Below are 21,548 nucleotides of genomic sequence, written 5' to 3' on the forward strand. Positions count from 1 at the left end.
ATGTTGTTGTGTTGTTGCATTTGTGTTTTATTATTTTATTATTAAAAAATATTTAAATTTAAAGTAATTAAAAATATTATTTTAATAGAATATAGAAAGAATATAGAGTTTGTTGCGAGAAATAGATGCAAAAGTAATTCCTAAAATAGAGAATAAATTTTTTAATGATATTTTAGAGTAAAATTTAGATAGTCTCATAAGGATGCTCGAAGTTCAGTAATCAAATATAAAGGAACTCCATATCTAAATTATTTCGTTACAAAATCATGCAGCTATACACACAAAAAGTTCCTCATCAATTAGCATGAATCATGCTCACCTTCCATTTACTTGACGAGGTGATAGTCCATCCTCTGAGATATCAAGAAAAAGATCATCACTCTTGCACAATGCATAAACAATGTCCACCATACTAGGCCTCTTGGAAGGATCTCTATGCAAACAAGCAATCGCGACAACCATTACATTCATAACACTCTCCATTGAACAAGACACTTCATTTAGAAGAAAACCATCCATCCAACCCTTCAAATTCTTCTCTTTTCTATTTTCATTTCCATCCAAAACTCCTTTGACACTCATCCAGAGGAGGTTCCCTTTTTCATCCTTGGCTTTCCTTCCCGAAACAAGCTCAAGCAAAACCACCCCAAATGAGAAAACATCCATTTTAGTAGAAACCAATCCATCGGCTAAGTATTCAGGGGCAATATAGCCTCGAGTCCCGACAATGTGCATTGTTATGGCATTGCAACCGGACTTTGCTAGTCCAAAATTGGCAATCTTGGCTCTTTTGTTTGCATCTAACAAAATGTTGGTGCTTTTGATGTCTTTGTGAACTACCCTTGGCCTCGTGTGCTCGTGAATGTATTGGAGACCGTTGGCTACATCAATGGCAATTCTTAACCTTGTTTTCCAATTTAATTTCTCATTGTGTTCATGCAACCATGAATGAAGAGATCCATTTTCAAAGTACTCGTAGACTAGGTAACAATTTGCATCTTCAGGGTCTATGCAGAATCCTTCTAGCTTCACCAAATTGCCATGGTTTACCTTCAAAAGGAAAGTAGCATGTTTTATTTGTAATTAATTTGTTTCATACTAAAAGTATACTGAAGTTACATGGAATGCATATTTTTATCAAGATGAGGAATGAGAATAGGAAATGGGAATGGACTACACTACATTGACTGAAATATGATATGAATATGCGTCTACAGATCATACTATTGGAAGTTTCTAAACTTCGAAATGTGAGATGATTTCTTTTCTTAGTAATTCGACATCCAACGAAACATAGTTTATTTCTTCCAATTAGTCAAATAAAATTTTCTTCCAATTAGTCAAATAATTTTTTTTTTACATGAACATTTTAGGCTGGCTTGGTGAGTTAAATTATTGAGGGGTTTTGGGCTTCTAGATGCATTCAAATCCTCATTACTATTTTTTTTATTATTATTAATCCATATACTTCTTTTTTCAATAAAAGTTAGAAGTTAATATGAAAAGATTCCCAAACAAAGAAATATAGGCATTGAGACAATCCACCAGTGTAATTAAACAAAAAAGAATGACCATGTTGGATGTTAAAGGAATGTCCCATTACATCTTAGCACTTAAATTAAGTTCATGTACATTGAATCTTCTAAAGAATGACTTCAAAAACAATCAGTATTTTAAGTTTGTTTTAATATATATTTTTGCAATAAATGCTTGAGACCACTAAAAGTGGTGCTCTAAAAGCACCACTAGTGATGTGACAGTGGACCCACTGCTTGTGTCTTTTTTATTTATTTATTTATTTATTTAAAGTGTTTGTCAACTCATTAGTGGTACTTTAGAGCACCACTTTTAATGGGATGTATCATTGCTGTACGGGGAGGAAATAATTCTCCTCGTATAATCCTGTTGACCAAGTCCACGGTCCTCCGTACGACGTCGCTTTACCACCTGAAAACACAAACGTGAGCTAGCCGGCGGGTGTGTGCCGGAAACCTCTCCGATGCCTAAGTCAGTAAGCTTGACAAATAGACAAAGTTTTATGTTCTCAGAAAGAATTGTGTTCAATTACCTCCTCCAAGGTGGTGCTTGTGAGCTTTTATAGGTTTCGAGTGGCATAATCCTAGTAGGACTTGTATTTCTCCATGCAGAGTCCTCCTAGGATCTATATTCCTAAGGATAATGCTTATCCCTTTACACCCTCCCCCACTGCTTAAACCAAGTGGGATGGTTTTTACCACGGCCGAACTACTATATGACCGAAATAATACTGGCTATGCTGAGCCATAGAGTAGGCCGAACTATCCTTAGTTCGGTTTTCTCCCGTTTAACCATGGTATGCTAAGACCAAGCTTCTGAGTAGCAAGCTCCGACCGATCTAACCATAATACTCCGCGACCGGACTAACTTTGGTTATGAACGAACTGTAAGGCCGGACTAACTCCAAGTTACCTCCAGACCGGAGTAGCTTCACACCATCTTGGGCCGAAGCAATTGCACCTCTCCTAACCGGAGTAACTATGCTTCTTCTGGGCCGGAATATTATTACGGCCTTTTACTGAGTCCTTCACACTTAGGGCCATAAAGTCCATCTTACAGCTCGGTCCAAATTTTCTCCAAAAATTACCCTCTCAATTGCCCCTTAATTCCATCTGCACAGCGTGATTGGGATTACCAGTCTACCAACCGAGCTGTAGTTTATTAAGCCTTTCCAGCCGAGCTAAAAACCCTTTAGCCTTTCCAGCCGAGCTAATTTTATATCGGGCTTCACTTTGTTCGGTCAAAACGTCTCTTCAATCACAGCGACTGTAACGCTTCCCTTTCCAATGACACGTGGCAGATTCTGATAGGCTGAGGACGGCTGTCACGCCGTCTTTCGTACTTCGTGAATTTTGAACAGTCCCGCCCAAATTTTGGGCTTTCTAACAAAAACAATCCCTGAGGCCAGGTCCCTTCACTTTTGCTATTTCTTCATCTCCTCTCTCTGTGTTCTTGGTGTTCGTGTTCGTTCTATACTGCAACAGTTTTCATCTTCAGTCCCTTCTTCTTTAATCTGGTAAGTAAATCCACTTTCCCTTCATGTTTTTGCTTTTATATTCGTTTTATGCAGCTGTATATCTTTGTTTTGTATGTTTTTTTGCAAACACTTTCCTCCATTTGTTGCTTTTGCTTCTGTATTTTTATGAAAAAACCAGTAGAACTTCATGTGTGTATGAACTATTATGTAGAAAAACCAGTCTTAGATCCAAAATCTCATAACAGCCGAACTAGGATACTGTTTGTCCAATATTGGTAGATCACTTCAGTTAATAGCCGAACTACAACTTGTAGAGACTCAAAGAGTCACCAACGCCTGATTCATTCTAGCCGAAATTAGATCACCGGGTTTCGAACATATCAAACTAGGAACCTTGGATTTCAACCGAACTAAATCTTTTGGGGCCAAGCCAGCTTTCTTAGTTTCTAAACCGAACTCAGAAAGCTGCCCCTAGAGGCTCAACCGAAGCAATTTTATTCATACTGCAACCGATTTAGGCCTTGGGGCTAAACCAGATTTCTTAGTTTTTTAGACCAAACTCAGAAAGCTGCCCCTAGACGTTAAACCGGTCTACCGAGCAACCTGCCCAAACCGAGCTACCAAACCTTTTGATGAACCGAGATAGAACCAGTTTTTTGAGGCCGAAGTAGGGCTCTTATACCTTGCTTTTAAATTGTAGCACGGTCCAACGATCAGTGCTTTAACCCCCTCTGTTTTCTACTTTGCAGACTTAGGTTACCCAGGCACTCCTGCGTGCGCTCAACCGAGCTACTGAGCACGATTTTTGCACCGATATAAATTATAAGTAAATTATACATCAGATGGGTAAGTATAGGTATCTAGTTGAGACCCCTGGTGGTATGGCCGAATTTAGGAAGGATTACCATATTCCTGAAGACGTTCATCTGAGTTTGGCTGAAAAAGATGTTATTCCGTGGGAAAAAGAAGGCTTCGTCCTTTTTACCCTTCAATCCATAATAGAAACCGGACTACGGTTTCCTGTCCAACCATTGATCTGTGAATTTCTTAGGCAGACTAGGTTATGCCCCACCCAACTGTCCACCAATACATACCGCATTATTATGGGAATAGCCGCACTAAACCACCAAACCGGACTAAACCTTGGTCTGGCCGAAATTTTCCACCAATACTCCATCGGCTCAAAAGATGCTGGGTGGGTCTATTACCTTAGGATTCGCCGCCGCTGAGAGAAGATAGTTAAGCACACACCGGATAAAGACCTTAATGACGATGATTTTTTCTAGGTCTCTGGGAACTTTGAGGATTTCCAAGCCCAAATTCCTGGTCGGCCTATAAATTGGAAAAAGGGGGAGCCCGGTAATATGACTTCGGTCTTCTTTCTTGTATTTTATTTCGGTTTTTTAGTCAATTAACCGAACTAACAGTTCTCCTTTTGCAGATTTCGCCCACCTCCGTTCCCTATATAGCTATCCCAACCTTGCGATTTTACGAGCCGCACTACGGTGTCAAGAAAGGAGTTGGGCTAAGCTTCTAAACTTTGAGCCGACCTATCGGTATAGCGGTCGCCGAAAAGCAAGAGTAACCGATTTCCTTCTTGAGGAAGCACCAGAACCGGACCCAACCTTACCCGAAATACGACTTGTCCCATTAACTGCTGAAGAAGAGATGGCAAAGAAAAGCAGAGTTAGGGCCCTTCTGACCGCAACAACCAGGGCCGAAGTACCACCAACTATTGAGGCGCAGCCTGCCGTTGTGGCCCTCCCTTCTCAACGGCCTTCTTCATCTCGCCCTTCCAAACGCGCCCGATCTACATCGACCGAACAGCAACTCGTCGATGAGGTTGAATCCATCCCCCAAAGTCCTCAACCTATCCTCCAACCGGAGCAAACCGACCGAGCTGAATCTTCCCATTGGGCTCCGAAGCTAACCTTCAACGACCGAGACATCAAGGCTTCTGATTCGGTTGTTGCTGAAAAAGATCATCTATTGGCTTTTAATCTGGCCAAGAGTGTGTGCCTCCCAAAAGATATGGAGCACCACTTAAAGCAATTGAACACCGAAATGAAGTCAATTCGGCCTACATCCAAGTCCTTGGTTTTGGTAAGTAACTCTGTCCGCTTCTTCTGCCTAAATTTTCCAACTTGTACTTCGGCTCAAAGGAAATCTTTTTTTTTTGCCAGGCCTTACAAAAGAACAATATTACTTACAAGAAAGTCCAAGAACTAAGAAAAACCACAAGGCAAGCAATGGCGGAAGCCGAGGCAAAGGCGGCCGAACTAGAGGAGGCCGAAAAGAAAATGACCGAGCTACAAGCAGAGAACGGTCGACTTGCCGATCTGGTTAGGTCGGCTGAAGCGGAGAGGCAGAAAGCGGCCATCGCTATGAAAGAAAAATATTTGCGCGAGCTGGTAAAGCTTGAAAAGAGAAAGGATACTGAAATAAGCCAACTAAAAAAGAGCGTGGAGGGAGCCGAAAAGCAGGGTTACAAGCAGGGTTACAAGAAGGCAGAAGACGCCTATGTCAAACAGTGCGACGCTGCCAAGGAGCTGTTCTTCAAGTGTGACTGGAGGGCGGCTGTTGAGAAGCTCGGTCATGATCAACAGACCGAGGTGTTCAACCCTCCAGACTACTTTATACCGAAGTCCCTTGCGGAGTATGCCGATACCCTGCAACAAGAGTTTCTGGAAGACTCAGATTCTGATGACTCCTTTGCTTCCGAAGACATTCCGGTTGTTAGTGCAGACCCATTACTTCGGTTGGAGCCCATGGTAGAGGACCCACCTATTGAACAACCAAGTGACACCGTGGTTCCAACCGAAACCAACCCGGCGACCGAGCGTGATCTTCCCCTTGAAACCGGTTTTCAAGTTGATGGTGATGCGGCCTTTGACGCCGAAATACAAGAACTCTTTTCTTGACTTTGTACTTTTTCTTTCTTATTTCGTCTTTGTAACCGGGCTTCGGTCCTTGCTTTGTACTTATTTTGATCTTTAATGAAATGGAAATTTGCTTGAACTCTAACTTCGGTTTTGATATGTATGTCTGTACTTTGTAATGCCTTTTATTACTTCAACTTCTATTTCGGTTTTGGCTTTTTATACTATGCTTACCAGCCAACCACTCCTTAGCCGATATAATCACTTCGGCTGAGGAGTACAAAGTGCTTAATCCAGTCAATCCAATTTCAGCCATACCCTTACTATGGCTGAAGGGTAACAGGTGTTGGTTTATTCCAGCCAACCACTCTTCAGCCCTCCACTGACTTCGGCTGAAGAGTAACAAGTGTTGGTTTATTCCAGCCAACCACTCTTCAGCCATGCACTTACTTCGGCTGAAGAGTAACGAGGGTTGGTTTATTCCAGCCAACCACTCTTCAGCCTTGCATTGACTTCGGCTGAAGAGTAACAAGTGTTGGTTTATTCTAGCCAACCACTCTTCAGCCATGCACTTACTTCGGCTGAAGAGTAACGAGAGTTGGTTTATTCCAGCCAACCACTCTTCAGCCTTGCACTTACTTTGGCTGAAGAGTAACAAGAGTTGGTTTATTCCAGCCAACCACTCTTCAGCCTTGCACTTACTTCGGCTGAAGAGTAACAGGTGTTAGTTTATTCCAGCCAACCACTCTTCAGCCATGCACTTACTTCGGCTGAAGAATAACGAGAGTTGGTTTATTCCAGCCAACCACTCTTCAGCCATGCACTTACTTCGGCTGAAGAGTAACGAGAGTTGGTTTATTCCAGCCAACCACTCTTCAGCCTTGCACTTACTTCGGCTGAAGAGTAACAAGTGTTGGTTTATTCCAGCCAACCACTCTTCAGCCTTGCACTTACGTTGGCTGAAGAGTAACAAATGTTGGTTTATTCCAGCCAACCATCGAAGTTAGTTTTTCCAGCTAACTTATAGTATTTGGTTATTCCGACCAAATGTCCTGCAGCCTGGATCCTTATCCTGGGTTTAGGAAGGGTGTTGGTTTATTCCAGCCAACCCCTAAGTTAGTTTTTCCGGCTAACTTAGAATAAAATGCTTGCAATGCGCCTAATCTTTACTAAAGCTAACCTTTACAAGGAACAACTTCTGCTAAAAAGAATTTCTCGTTTTATTGAAGGAAGAAAAAATTACATATGTTTGAAAAAGAAAAGCTAAAAGTAAAATAACTTGAGATTGGCCGTATTCCATGGCCTAGGGATTGCCTTGCCATCCTTGTCTTCTAGGTGGTATGCCCCTTTGCCTGCTAACCCAACCACCTTATAAGGACCTTCCCAATTTGGGCCTAACTTGCCGTCTCCTGGGATCAAGGTGTTTCCCATTACTTTGCATAGTACCCAATCCCCAATCTTGAATTGTCTTGGATGAACCTTTTTGCTGTATTTTCTGATTAACTCTCGTTGGTATGAGGCGATGTGGACTAGTGCTCTTTCTCTTCTTTCTTCTGCAAGGTCGAGTTCTAAGGCTATGGCTTCTCCATTTAAGTTTGGATCAAAATTTTCGCTTCGAATTGTGGGGAGGCCAACTTCTAGTGGGATTACTGCTTCTATTCCATAGGCTAAGGAGAATGGTGTTTCTCCAGTTGATCGCCGAGGCGTGGTGCGGTAAGCCCATAAGACGTGAGGAAGTTCATTTGCCCACTTGCCTTTTGCTTTCTCTAGCCTTTTCTTTAGTCCATCCAAGACGACTTTATTTGATGCTTCTGCTTGCCCATTTGCTTGAGGATATGCCGGTGTAGAATTGTAGAACTCTATCTTGTACTCTTCACAAAAGCTTCTGAAGATTCTGCCGTCGAACTGAGTACCATTGTCTGAGATCAGTGCTTTTGGTATGCCAAACCGAGTGATGATATTCTGCCAAACAAACTTCTTCACGTCTTTTTCTTTGATTGATGCCAATGCTTCTGCTTCCACTCACTTTGTGAAGTAGTCTGTTGCTGCGAGAAAGAATTTTCTGCCGCCGGGTGCTGTTGGAAGTGGTCCTACTATGTCCAAGCCCCACATTGCGAAAGGCCATGGGCTAGTTAATGGTAGGAGTTCTCTTGCTGGTTGATGTATTTGGTGCGCGAATTTTTGACATTTCTCACACCTCTTCACATATTTTTCTGAGTCTGCTTGCATATAGGGCCACCAATATCCTTGCGAAATAGCCCTGTAAGCGAGCGACCTTCCCCCTTGATGACTTCCACACACCCCTTCATGTATTTCGAACAAGAATGCTTCTACTTTGCTGGGATGAACACATTTTAGGTAAGGCCCTAAGAATGACTTCTTGTAAAGTGCCAAAGATGGAGATAGCCAAAATCGCTGCGACTTTGCTCTTATTCTGTTGGCTTCTTTTTTCTCTTCTGGTAGGATGCCGTCTTTTAGGAATAGGATGATGGGATCCATCCAGGAGGGGCCTAATTCTGCGCAACATACCTCTTCTGCTTCGGGGTCTTCTATGCTTGGTCTTGGTAAGAAGTCAATGAGTAATGGATGAGGGATGGATGTATCTGCCATTGAGGCAAGGCCTGCTAGTTCGTCCGCTCGGCTGTTTTCCTCCCTGCCAATTTGCTCTATCCTTACTACATCAAATTTCTTGATCTCTGTTCTGACTAACTCTTGGTACTTGGCCATTCTGTCGTCCTTTGCTTCGTATTCGCCAGAAATTTGGTTTACCACCAGCAGAGAGTCACGGTGGCCTTCATGTAGTATGCCGACTTGAGTCCTGCGAGAAGCGCCTCATACTCCGCTTCATTGTTGGATGCTGGGAAGCCAAGGTTGATTGCTTGCTCTACAACTAGGCCGTCTGGAGAGATGAGGACTATGCCAAGCCCTGCACTATGTCGGTTGGATGCTCCATCAACAAAGAGCTTCCACATCTCTCCAACGAATAACTTCCAGCAAGTGGAAGGATCAGATGATGTCGTGGGGTCTAGAATGGTGTTTTCTTCAAGGTCCATGTTGGCTATCTGCCCTTCGTCCTCTGTTTGAACTGCTGGTGAGCCTTTGTTTGTCTCTTCCTTGTTGTCCTTAGTATGGTCTGCCCTGGTGCTTGATTGACTACCTTCTACGAGGGGTTGCGCTATTCCGGCGTCAACTTCTGTCCCTAGTTCGGTTGTGTCCGTTAAGTCGACTGGGCAGATATGATGACTTCCAGGAGTAAACTCTGCGACGAAGTCTGCCAAATATTGGGCTTTTATTGCGGTCTTGGGTTGGAACTTGATGTCGAATTGTCCCAACTCTACTGCCCATTTCAAAATTCGCCCACTAAAGTTCGCCCTTTCAAACAGAGCTTTTAATGGAAAGGCTGTGAGGACGACTATGGTGTGGGCGTGAAAGTAGTGCGCCAATTTTCTGGATGCCATCATTAATGCTAATGCTAGTTTCTCCAAGGGCAAGTACCTTGTTTCGGCTCCCAACAACGTCTTGCTGACATAAAAGATGGGCAAGTGTTGTATTCCTTCTGCACGAACCAACACTGCGCTGACTGCGTGCTGAGAGACTGCCAGGTACAAAAAGAGTTCTTCACCAGGTACTGGAGTAACAAGTAGTGGTGGGGAAGACATGTACTCCTTCAAGCTTTCCAGAGCTCGGTCGCATTCTTCATCCCACTCAAATTTGGCCTTTAAAGCTTGGAAGAATGGTCGTAGTCTGTCTGATGACCTGCTTATGAACCGGTTGAGCGCAGCTGCCATACCAGTGAGATGCTGTACTTCTTTGACTGAGTTTGGTCTCTCCAACTCCTGGATTGCTTTAATCTGAGAGGGGTCTGCTTCTATACCTCGGTTGGTCACCAGAAAGCCCAAGAATTTGCCAGATCCAACTCCGAATGCGCATTTGGACGCATTGAGGCGCAACTTGTGTTTCTTCAGGATCTGGAACATCTCGCCTAGATCTTTAAGATGGTCATTCTCATCCTTGCTTTTGACCACCATGTCGTCGATGTAGGCCTCCATTGTTCTTCCTAACAATGGTTCAAACATCTTGGTGACCATCCGTTGGAATGTCGCCCCTGCGTTCTTTAGGCCAAAGGGCATGACCTTGTAGCAATATAATCCCCTTGGTGTCGTGAAGGATGTGACCTCCTGGTCTGGTTCATGCATGGCGATCTGGTGGTAGCCTCTGTATGCATCCAGAAAGCTAAGTCGGTTATGCCCTGCCGTTAGGTCCACCAGTTGATCTATCCTTGGTAGAGGAAAGCTATCTTTCGGGCACGCCTTGTTGACTGTTTTGTAGTCGACGCAGACACGCCATTTACCATTCTTTTTTGGCACTACGACTGTGTTGGAGATCCATTTTGGGTAGTGCACTTCCCTTATTGCTCCTGCCTCCAGCAGGTTGCCTACCTCTTCTGCCACTATTTCGGCGTGGTGGAGTGCCGATCTGCGTGTGCGTTGAATGACAGGTCTGGCGGATGGGTGGACATTGAGTTGGTGACTGATGAAGTTTGGATCAATGCCTGGCATGTCGTAAGGTGTCCAGGCAAACACTTCGATGTTAGAGGTCAAGAACTCCAAGACCTCTAATCTCTCAGTGCTGGACAACGACGAGCCAAGCAAGAAGAACTTATCCGGGTTCTTCTCATCTATCTTTACCTCCACCAAGTCTTCCACCGCTTTTTGATCAGCCTGTTTGCCGACGTCTGCGAATAGTTCATTACTTTCTGGTTCTTCCACCGAATGAACGTACCCTTTGGCGGCGCGGCTGCCATTCACCGTGGCGAAACATTGTTTTGACATGATTTGGTCTCCATACACCTCTTCAATTATACCGGAGTCGTTGGGAAACCGCATCACTTGATGGTATGATGATGCCACCGAACGCATGGCGTGTAGCCATGTTCTGCCCAAGATGATGTTGTAAGTGGAGGGAACCTTCAATACCTAGAACTCCACTTGTTTTGTTACACTCCCTGCTCTGACTGGAAGAATTATTTTGCCGACAGGCCACTCTGGCATGGAGTTGAATCCAATCAGGGGAGAAACTGCAGGCGCCAAGTCTCTGTCTTGCAGCTTCAGCTGTTTGAATGTTTCGTAGTACATGATCTCACATGAACTACCCTGGTCGATCAGAATCCGCTTGACGTCAAAATCTTTGACTCGGAGAGTGACAACCAGAGCATCATTGTGAGGACAGTATATTCGATCCAGGTTTTTATCCGAAAAAGACATGACGTTTGTTGCCTCTGTCTTCCCTTTCTTGGTGGTAGGTTGGGCACCTAGCACTTCTCTAAAGTGCTCAGCCTTTTTGATTGACCCTCTGAGCTCGCATACGCGCTCAGGTTCAAAAACTCCATGTATGACATTGATAATACCTTGAGGCGGTGCATCAATTGGCATTCCGTTGGGATGGTTATTATGATCTTGGAGGGCTGGTTGCGTCCTTCCTTCAATATATTTGTCCAAGTGGCCTGCTGCCACCAACTCTTCCAAGTGTTGTCTTAACGGTGTGCAATTCTCAGTTCGGTGCCCCTTTTCTTTGTGGAAGGTGCACCGTGATCTGTCGTCGTAATCTTTCTGAGCTTCCCCTAGCTTGGCTGGTCACTTGACGAAAGGCTCATCTTTTATTTCGCTCAGAATCCGATATATTGGTTTTTTGAACACCGTTGTTATGGCAGTGCGGATTCTCAACCATCTTTTGTCTGGGTCTTCTCCGTTATCTCGTCTGCCACGCCCGTTTTTATTCTGCCGATCTACTGCATTGACCTTTGCCGAGGTCTTCTTTTCTGGTACTACGGTTGCACTAGATTTTGCTTTGGTACGTGCGCTGTCCTCCTCTACCCTGATGTGCTGGTGCACTCTTTCCATCAGGGCTTCCATAGTGAGGGGTGGCGTCATGGTGATTGAGTCCCTCAGTCTGTTCCCGACTGGAAGGCCTCTTTTATATTGTGCAATGACGAGATTGGTGGGGCAGTCCCCAATCTAATTGAATGTCTCCCAGTAGCGACTGTTATAAGATCTGAGGGTCTCTTTTTCACCCATGTCGATGGAGAGTAACTGGTCTATTTCCATCGGCGTTTTAGTGTTTGTTCGAAATCTTGTTACAAATGCTTCCGCCAGTTGAGCCCAGGAGGCTATGCTGCCTTCTGGGAGTTTCTCGAACCAAGTCAAGCCCAAGTCGCCAAGGCTTGATGGGAAGAGTATACACATTAAGGCCTCGTTTTGCCTGTACACAGCCATGACTTGGCGAAAGTGGCTCAAGTGTGAATACGGGTCCGTCTTCCCTTCATATGTAGTGAATTTCGGCTGAAGGAAGCCTGATGGTAGGGGCGCGTTTTCGATTGCTGGAACAAACGGCGAAGTCTGTAGTCTTGCCAGTGTTTTGTCCGTCGGTTCGTAGGCCGGTCGCGGTATTGGCATTCCAACCTCGACGCTTCCATGCGTCCGAGGAGCCAACCGTTGCAAGGCCGAGACACGGTGCGGATCCCTTGCCCTGGCATCCTCCTTGCATCGTGCTTTTTCTTCGAGCACGGTTCGTAAGTCGGATGACCTGGGCAGCTCTGTTTGTCTAGATCTGGTTTGGTGTGAATGTGAAGGCCAATACGTGCTTCCTTCAGTGTATGATCTTTCGGATCTCGTCCTCTCAGACCTGGAGTGACGAGTCCTGGAAGATAAGGAATGAGTGTCGCCTGTCCTGAGGCTTCTGCTCTCTCCTTGGGAGGGTGTAGTATTCCTACTATGATTCTCTGAGTGGCGAGGGGGCGTCTTGTGCTTGCGCCCCTCTCCTGTCACCACATCTTTAGTCTTCATCTGGCGTTTCAAAGCCTCCATGTCCGCCGCCATCTTCCGAATTAGTTCATCTTGCTCCTTCACGCGGTCTTCCAGGGCTTGAGGATCAATCCTCCTCCTTTTCCTGTCAGGACTTTGAGAGTGACGAGGGCTGTTATTCCGCCTTCCCCTGCCACTCCTCCTGGAGTTATGATGTTGGGGCTCCAGATCTGCCATAGGAGGGACAGAGGGTAATCCTTCTCGCCTTGCGCCCCCGTCTGGAGTTAGCCCATCAACGGCGGACTGCGGTAGTTCTTCAATGTGTGCCATTGATTGAAAAAAGGAGAAGCTTAGTCAAGAGGTTTTTGTTCTTGTCTGTATGTTCCCACAGACGGCGCCAATTGTACGGGGAGGAAATAATTCTCCTCGTATAATCCTGTTGACCAAGTCCACGCTCCTCCGTACGACGTCGCTTTACCACCTAAAAACACAAACGTGAGCTAGCCGGCGGGTGTGTGCCGGAAACCTCTCCGATGCCTAAGTCAGTAAGCTTGACAAATAGACAAAGTTTTATGTTCTCAGAAAGAATTGTGTTCAATTACCTCCTCCAAGGTGGTGCTTGTGAGCTTTTATAGGTTTCGAGTGGCATAATCCTAGTAGAACTTGTATTTCTCCATGCAGAGTCTTCCTAGGATCCATATTCCTAAGGATAATGCTTATCCCTTTACACCCTCCCCCACTGCTTAAACCAAGTGGGATGGTTTTTACCACGGCCGAACTACTATATGACCGAAATAATATTGGCTATGCTGAGCCATAGAGTAGGCCGAACTATCCTTAGTTCGGTTTTCTCCCGTTTAACCATGGTATGCTAAGACCAAGCTTCTGAGTAGCAAGCTCCGACCGATCTAACCATAATACTCCGCGACCGGACTAACTTTGGTTATGAACGAACCGTAAGGCCGGACTAACTCCAAGTTACCTCTAGACCGGAGTAGCTTCACACCATCTTGGGCCGAAGCAATTACACCTCTCCTAACCGGAGTAACTATGCTTCTTCTGGGCCGGAATATTATTACGGCCTTTTACTGAGTCCTTCACACTTAGGGCCATAAAGTCCATCTTACAGCTCGGTCCAAATTTTCTCCAAAAATTACCCTCTCAATTACCGATATTTTTAAGTGATATTCACTATTTTGTCTTTAAAAGTCCAAGACTAAACTCTCATATGACTTTAGGGGTTGTTTGGGATGATCTAAATAAGTGCACTTTTTGACTTTTTATGAAATATAAGTTAGGTTTGGGTTGAGTTTGAAGTGATGTGTTGGAGAGATGATGTGACTTAAATATGATAGTGACTTTTTGACTTTTTATCTTTTTCAAGACATGCCAAACTTGGCCTTAATTATACAATTGTACGTGAGATTTTCATATAATAAATAAGGGCTTGGCTTTGGTCCAGTCTACCATCGAACTGGATCGTACTATTGGGCCCGTGGGGGCTCACAACGGGTCCCGTTTTAAAAATCTGAACCGTTTAATGTGTAGAATAAGATGAACCACATCACCCAAATATTGTTTTATTCACAAATAATCTAATATTTGCAACATGGCAATTTTGTATTTGGTTTATTGCACAGTTATCCCTATCCTTTTAATATGATTATACTTCCACCTCATGTAATTCTATTTATCGTATCAATTTCCCACATTATTTTTATTGGATTTTGAATAAAGCTTTGGACCCCAGTGGGGGCACTGGGGTCCCTTCCCATTGGTCCAAAAAAACAATTTTTTTTTTTTTTTTTGAGTTTCCAGCCACCCTCAGGCCGACATGTGGCACTGAGGGGTCACTGGGGGTCTGTAGCATTACTGTTGAATTTTTACTCAATTACAACCTTGCCTAAACCCTGAATTATGTATTGAAATTTGAAACTATAGTAGAAAGAGAAATGGGTTGCAAATCATATAGTAAAGAGTGAAAATGCCGCATAATAAACCTATCAAAAGATTAAGGGCTGGTTTAACATACCCTAGAAAAGATACAAAAAATTAAAAAGTTATTAAAAAAATTAAAAAATGTATCATTATTCAAAAAATAAATATATAAAAAAAATAAATTTTCACCAAAAAAATACAATCCAAAAAGTAATTGACGTGATGGTACATTCTGAACCAAATGGTACAAATTACCTAATCGGCTGCACAAAAAATTTACAAAAAATGGTGCTGTACGGCCCGTGGGGGCCACCACGGGTTCCGTTTTGATAATCGAAACCGTGAATATGTAAAACTCGTCAAGTACTATATGCTTGGAAAATATCACGTTGATTGGATATCGATAACTATGTGATCAAATCAGATTTTTTTCAGCCGTTTATTTTTTATCGTCCATTTTGTTTTATACAAAACTGATTTGATCACATAGCTATCGATATCCGATCAACGTGATTTTTTATAGACAGATAATACTTAATGAGTTCTACACATTGAACAGTTCGGATTATTGAAATGAGACCCGTGGTAAGCCCCTCCAATCCGATGAAGGACTAAAGGAAAGCCTCATCCTATATATATAAACCTGAAACATGTCTGCCCACACACAATTCAAAGGGGTAAAATGATAATTTGTTATTTTATACAATATTTTAATACATATTTTTTCGTAAAAAGTCAAAAAATAATCTCAAACAATCATCTTTTTTTCCTCAACTTTTAAGTCCAAAAAGTCAAAAAGTACACTTATTTAGGATATCCCAAACAACCTCTAAGTCTAAGTTTTGTGCGTTATCAGATCAGGATCTACAACTCTCATATAAAAAGTCCTGATTTCAAATCTAAAAATATGAATGTTAAATTGTTTCATTCTTTACTTTCCCTTGAGGTTACTCTTTGAGTTTTTGTCCAGTAACTATCTTATATATGTAAAGACAAAAAAAAATTACACATTTGGAGGGAGACAAGAAAAAAAATAAAAAATAGAGAGACCAAAATAGTATATACCCAAAAAAATATCTAAAAACTATTCATAATTTGAATTTTTAATGTTAATTTAAACTTTGGCGTGATGTAAATAATATTTAAAACAAATTTGATTGACATATTTCAAATAAAACATGTAGTTTTGAAGTCAATTACCTTCTGCAAGATCTTGAGTTCTTCACAAGCATTCCACTTCATCTTCTTGATAGCATACACCCCTCCATCAATGCAACCTTTGTAAACAGACCGATGAATCATCCATCTCTGATCAAACCCATCAGTTGCTTCTCTCAGTTCTTCAATCTCATATACTCTATACTTATCCAAGCAATCTGACACATTAGCCATCAAACTCACTTTCACCTCCTTCACCAACCCCTTCTCTCTCCTACTCCTCTTTTCTTCTCTCTCCATTGCCCTCCTCTTCTTCACAAAAGCCTCTCTATAAGCCCACAACCCACCAACCAAAACCAACAAGACCCCACAAACTCCCAACCCAATTTCCAATCCAATCACATGAACTTTTTGCTCATTCTTCTCAGAAGATGAAGCAAAAACACTAGGCTGTGCTAGCGTAGGAAGCCTTGGAACCGAAACGAAAACAGTTTCGAAAGGCTGGATTTCACCACCATTGATATCAACTATGGACTGTGTTGTTGAACCAAACCTAGCAGCAATGGAGGGTATTGTGTCTGAAGGTTGAAACACATAGCTGATGAGATAGTTTTCTTGGTTTTGCAATTGGGTTGTGTTTGGACACTTGCAGAAGATTGGAAACACGACGCTTACGCCGATTTTGAGGAGGGTTGGGATGAGATTAGGGTTGACAAATTGGACAGATTGGTATGTGGTGAGGTTTTGGAAGATGTGGGTGGAGAGATAGTAGAAAGTGTCATCTTTTTTGATAGTGTAAGTGAGGTTGGCAAAGGAGAGACTTGTAGTGGTAGAGCCATTGGTGATGGGATTGCAAGAACATGTGAGAGGAATAAAGAGGGGTTGGTGGGGGAGGAGAGGGGTGGTGGGGGAAGAGATGCTGCTAGGGTTTGAGATCATGAGGCGGCTAACGGAGAATAGGTCGCCGATGGAGGCTAGGTCAAGGAAGTCAGGAGACATGGCTGTGAAAAAGGCATAGGTTTGGCATGGATAGGTGGCCGAGGTGGTGGAGTGGTTGTTGTTGTTGGCTGTGCAGGTGTAGCCCGTGGTGTTTGGTGGTGGTGATGGAGGTTGTTGGGCTTCTGAGTGGTGGTGGAAGAGGAAGAGGAAGAGGAGTAGGAATGAAGAGAGGTGGTGGTGGTGGTGTTTGGTTCTCATTTTTTGGTTTGATTTTGAGAATTGTATTAACTTACCATCATATAAGAATAGAAGAAAGTCTTATGGAGTCAAGAATCAAGATGCATTTTTTCTTACTGGTTTGGGATCCTCTTCTCTGTCTCAACTATTTTTTATTTTTATTTTTAGATGGTATCTGTCTTGACTAGTTATTATTCCTCCCTTTTAGTGTTGTTATGTACCCACAATTTAAAAATAAAATTAAAAAATTGTTTCATTTTTTTTTAAAATTTTTGTTTTAATTAAAACAAAGGTGGTTTTTTTTTTTTTGTATAAAAATTTCCTTAAAAAAGTTTTCATAAACAAATTTTCAAATGGTATTTTTTTTTTATAGAAAAAAATGAAAACACAACAAAGTCATTATTTTTTAATTAGGAAATAATTTACTAATAAAACTTTTGTACAGAAAATTCACCTCCACCAAAATAATATTTTAATGACATTTTTGTAACTTTGACGAGTCACTTTGAGAGATGTGTTTGATTCTCATTTTTTTTTTTTCAGAGTTTCAATTTGCACATTACTTTTTTTCTCAGTTTACACCAATTTATCCTTTGGAATGAATGATAATTAATTGTTCAACTATCAATTATAAAATTGAGTTTTTGTTCAATAGTTGGTATTTAAATTATGATTTTTTTTTCAATAATTAATATCAGAAAAAAAAATATGAATTAAATATTTTATAGTGTCCAAATAGAAAGCTCCTAATTTTTTATTTTTTATTTTTAATTATTTTGCGGGAATTCAACTTCGAGGTTCATATAAGAACAGAGGGAGAAAGTAGAAGAAAGTCTCATGTAGAAAGATTCTAGTCAAGATGCTTATGTTCTACCTGACTTGGAATTTTCTATCCCCATTCTATGCAGTTACGTTTGTTTGCACAAAATTAATTTACATAATAAATTTAATTATATTTTATGATTTAATTCTATGCAATTAAATTTTATATTCCAACTCTCTATCATATACTTTTAGTATAGTCATGTCGTCATAATTTAAATCTAATACAAATTTAGTTTTTTTCATTATTAAAAAAAAATAATTTTAAATTTAAATTCTGACAATGTGACAATACTAAAAGAACGATTTGAAATCGATCTTTCTATCTTACCGGTCAATATGGATGATAAAAAATCATTACTTGAGTTTATAATTTTGAAAATGTCATTATCTCATATTATTTTGAATGAAAATTTTTAATTAAAATTTATTTATATATTATTATTTTTTTATTTTCTAATGGGTCACCAGTAGAATAATTTCTCGTCAACCATATTTTAGGACATCCAAGCCCACCATAGAAATTGTTTATTAGATTCGGCTGTTTTGGTAAGATAAGACCAGGTGAATGAAACAATATGGATGATTTCACTTGTTGGACAATTTAACAGCCCACGAAAGACAACTTTTCAATACCTCACTATCTATGTCATTGTCCCTAACACTTCTTTATTTTCTTCTATATTTTGATGTAAAATATTTTATATTTTTTTGAATTTTATTTTCTAATATTTGATTGACACTTAGAATAATTTCTTTTATTGTACGCGATGAGTAGAAACTAATGAAAAGCTAGAATTTTCCTTTCAAAATGTGTTGAAAGGGTCAAGCTGAAGGTAAATTTTTTAAAATCGACTTACGAAATTTTTAATAGCAAGTCAATTTAAAAATTAAAAACAATATTTTACAAAACCCTCCAAAGTCCCGGTGAAAGGCGGCCATAACTATTACGGTTACTAAGATGGCGAAATTCCATGTTGAGCAATAACTATTCACATAAGATGTAATGATCTCATAAGAAAGGTTGGTTTAATTTACATTTGTCTTTAGCTTTGGAGGAGGCAACAACATACAACAAAATACACAAGATTTTTACATCTGGGCACTTGTGTGGGTGAAAATCTGACCACACTGCCCGCCTAGTAATCAGCTAGAGAGCACCGACAGAATAGATGACTTTAGCAAACCTGTAACAGAAAAAAAAAGGCTCCGGCGGTGGCTCTTCCACCCGGGGGCACTCCGACGGTCAAGTCAGTATATCTCTCAAAGATAATCAAGTGCTAAACTCACAAGCTTAAGCATAAAACTGCGTACCTTTGACTCACGGGGGTGCCTCTCTTTTATAGTGTCCTTAATCCAAGTCCCACTAGAGGCCTGACTTCTATGGACTCCAATTCAATACTGATTTTGGACTCTTCAAGAGATAAAGATAAACTCCCTAACAGTTTTATCCTTATCTTGGCTAAGTCTTCTCTTTACTCCAGGACTCTTGTTCCTTATCCGCTTATCTCAGATTTCGATATCTTCGGAGATCACCTCGGCCTCGCCAAAGATAACCTCGGCATAACTACCACGACACGTGGCACCTCGGCTGACATGTCGGCGTCACCATGCCACGTGTTGGTACTCAGAAAATATATCCCCACAACTGCCCCTTAGGTTCTATTACCTCGGCATTCTGAAGTGATGGAACCTATATCGATATCTCTTTCTATGCATTCTTCAGCCGAGATCATTTATTTCAAGCCGACATGTTCTCTTCGGAGAACAAGAATTCCATTGAACTTTCCCACGCGCATGAGCTGTCATGCATCACTTCTTAACCGTTTCTCTTACGCGTCTTTACCTTATTGGTCCGTGTTTGTAACGCGCCTATAAACCACGTTTTTCCTGTGTACGCCGCCTGACGTATGCACTGCTCCAGGCGCATTGATTATCTTTTGTCGCCGTTTTTGATTTTTAACAAAAACTCTTCCTTCTTCTTTCATTTTTTCACTATTGCATTTGCTGTTTCTTTCTCTAAACTCGTTCTTTCGAATCCGCCATTGCTGAAGCTTCCAAGCTCTGTGTTTGTCTTCCTGGTAGAACTTTCGTCGTTCTGCCACATCTGTAACTACCGACTGATTTCGGTTGTCCTCACATCGACTTCATTTTTTCTGGTAAGCAACTGTTCCTTTTGATTTCAATTCTTGACCATTTCTGGAATCTCCTGTTATTACTGCCTTGCTCAAATATCTATTTTGTGAATCATCCATCTTAATGTGTTTACTCTTTGATTTGGCCCTTGCCTATACCTTGAACACACGCACCGTTGCACCACTTCACTGTATTTTTGCCGCTGATCTTGGTCCTTTATTTCTCGTATTCTTCATGTTCTTGATAGCCCATCCCTATTCTTGTTTCTGAAATTTCGCCTTTGTTTTCTGTTTTTTGTGTCTTTGCCAGATCTCTACCTTCAATTTTTACTTTCAATCTTTGCCTTCATAGATTTAGGTTTGGGATTTGTCTATAGAACCTATCAATTCTTAGGAAAAAACTGAAACAATCCTTACCAGCATATACCTAGGGTTTCGCCGAGGTTCCGATAACCCCTTAAAAGCATCTTCTTTCTGAAACCAAGCCCTTTGTCTTTAGGCCGACGTTATGGGTATGTGGAGGCACAGGGTAAACACCCCGACCAAACTTGAGTACTTTAGGCAAGAGTTCTCTATTCCTGCCGATGTTCACCTTAGGCTAGCTGGGGATGATGATTCCATCATGCCTACAGACAATACGATGCCCTTTCCCATTGTAGCCTTTACTAAATGTGGACTTCGGCTTCCACTTAATCCCCTTTTTCGCGAAATTCTTCACTACTATAAATTGAACCCCATGCAACTTACCATCAACTCCTATCGAGTGATTAATGGTATCATAGTCGTAGCTAGGCAGGAGAACGTTAGGATCACCCTTGCCAATATCCAATATTGCTATACCATGTGCGCCCTGAACTTAAAAGAAAAAGGTTTCGTCTATTACCTCAAGCCGAGGTCCACCGAATTCAAAATTGTAGCCGACCTCCCAGACTCCAACAAGGGGGCTGGAGATGACTATTTCATTGCCTCTGGAAATTGAGAGTTTGCCCCAAATGAGGATGTCTATCTATACCCTCTTCTTCGAACAGTTAAAGAGGGCAAGGGTAAGAGCCAAGTGTCGATTACTTAGTTGTTTCTTTTTCAAGTCTTCAAACTTTGTCTGTTTCTAATGTTTTGTTCTTCTTGTAGATGTTCGCAAGCCACCAAAGGATTTTCGCCAGTCCTACGTTCCCAGCAAAGACTTAAAGAGGCTCCTAGATTTGCCAATCCAAAAGCGCAAGGCTCCACTGGTACTGAATTTTATTCCGACGTAGAAGTCTACACTGCCCGACGTCCCGAAAAGAAAGAAGAAGAGCTTATCTCCTCCCTCTGCTACCACTCTACAAATCGCATCAACATCTCGGGCTGACCAAGGGTCAACCTCTGATCCAGCCGATTAACCATCAACTTCAGCCCCATACTTAATCCCAATTCCAGAAAGAAAACGTCAGCGACAACTTGTCAAAACTGCTGAGATGGGTCGCCCGAAGCCTGTTACTGTAGATTTCTTAGCCGACCTACCTGCCGATGTTGATGCTGTTCTGACTCAATCCATGCCCCCACCAAAGCCAAAAAGAATCAAAAAGGCCCAGCCCAAGGCCAAAGCTACTAAGGTTGAGGCTGAGGATGCTCTGCCCATCTCAAAATT

General features: G+C 41.8%; 1 protein-coding gene across 1 annotated transcript; it reads right to left on the bottom strand.

Annotated features, from left to right (window-relative positions):
• Positions 1–137: 137 nt before the first annotated feature.
• On the bottom strand, positions 138–17,128 carry LOC114323371 (serine/threonine receptor-like kinase NFP). Its single transcript, XM_028270953.2, has 2 exons — positions 15,831–17,128; positions 138–1,050 (listed from the first exon to the last, which is right to left on the bottom strand). Exons 1-2 carry the CDS (start codon positions 16,983–16,985, stop codon positions 316–318), a joined length of 1,890 nt encoding a protein of 629 aa, XP_028126754.2. The 5' UTR covers positions 16,986–17,128; the 3' UTR covers positions 138–315.
• Between the last annotated feature and the right edge of the window lie 4,420 nt (positions 17,129–21,548).

This window comes from Camellia sinensis, chromosome 6, assembly GCF_055761805.1.
Source record: "Camellia sinensis isolate YWXY chromosome 6, ASM5576180v1, whole genome shotgun sequence".
Taxonomy (NCBI): domain Eukaryota; kingdom Viridiplantae; phylum Streptophyta; class Magnoliopsida; order Ericales; family Theaceae; genus Camellia; species Camellia sinensis.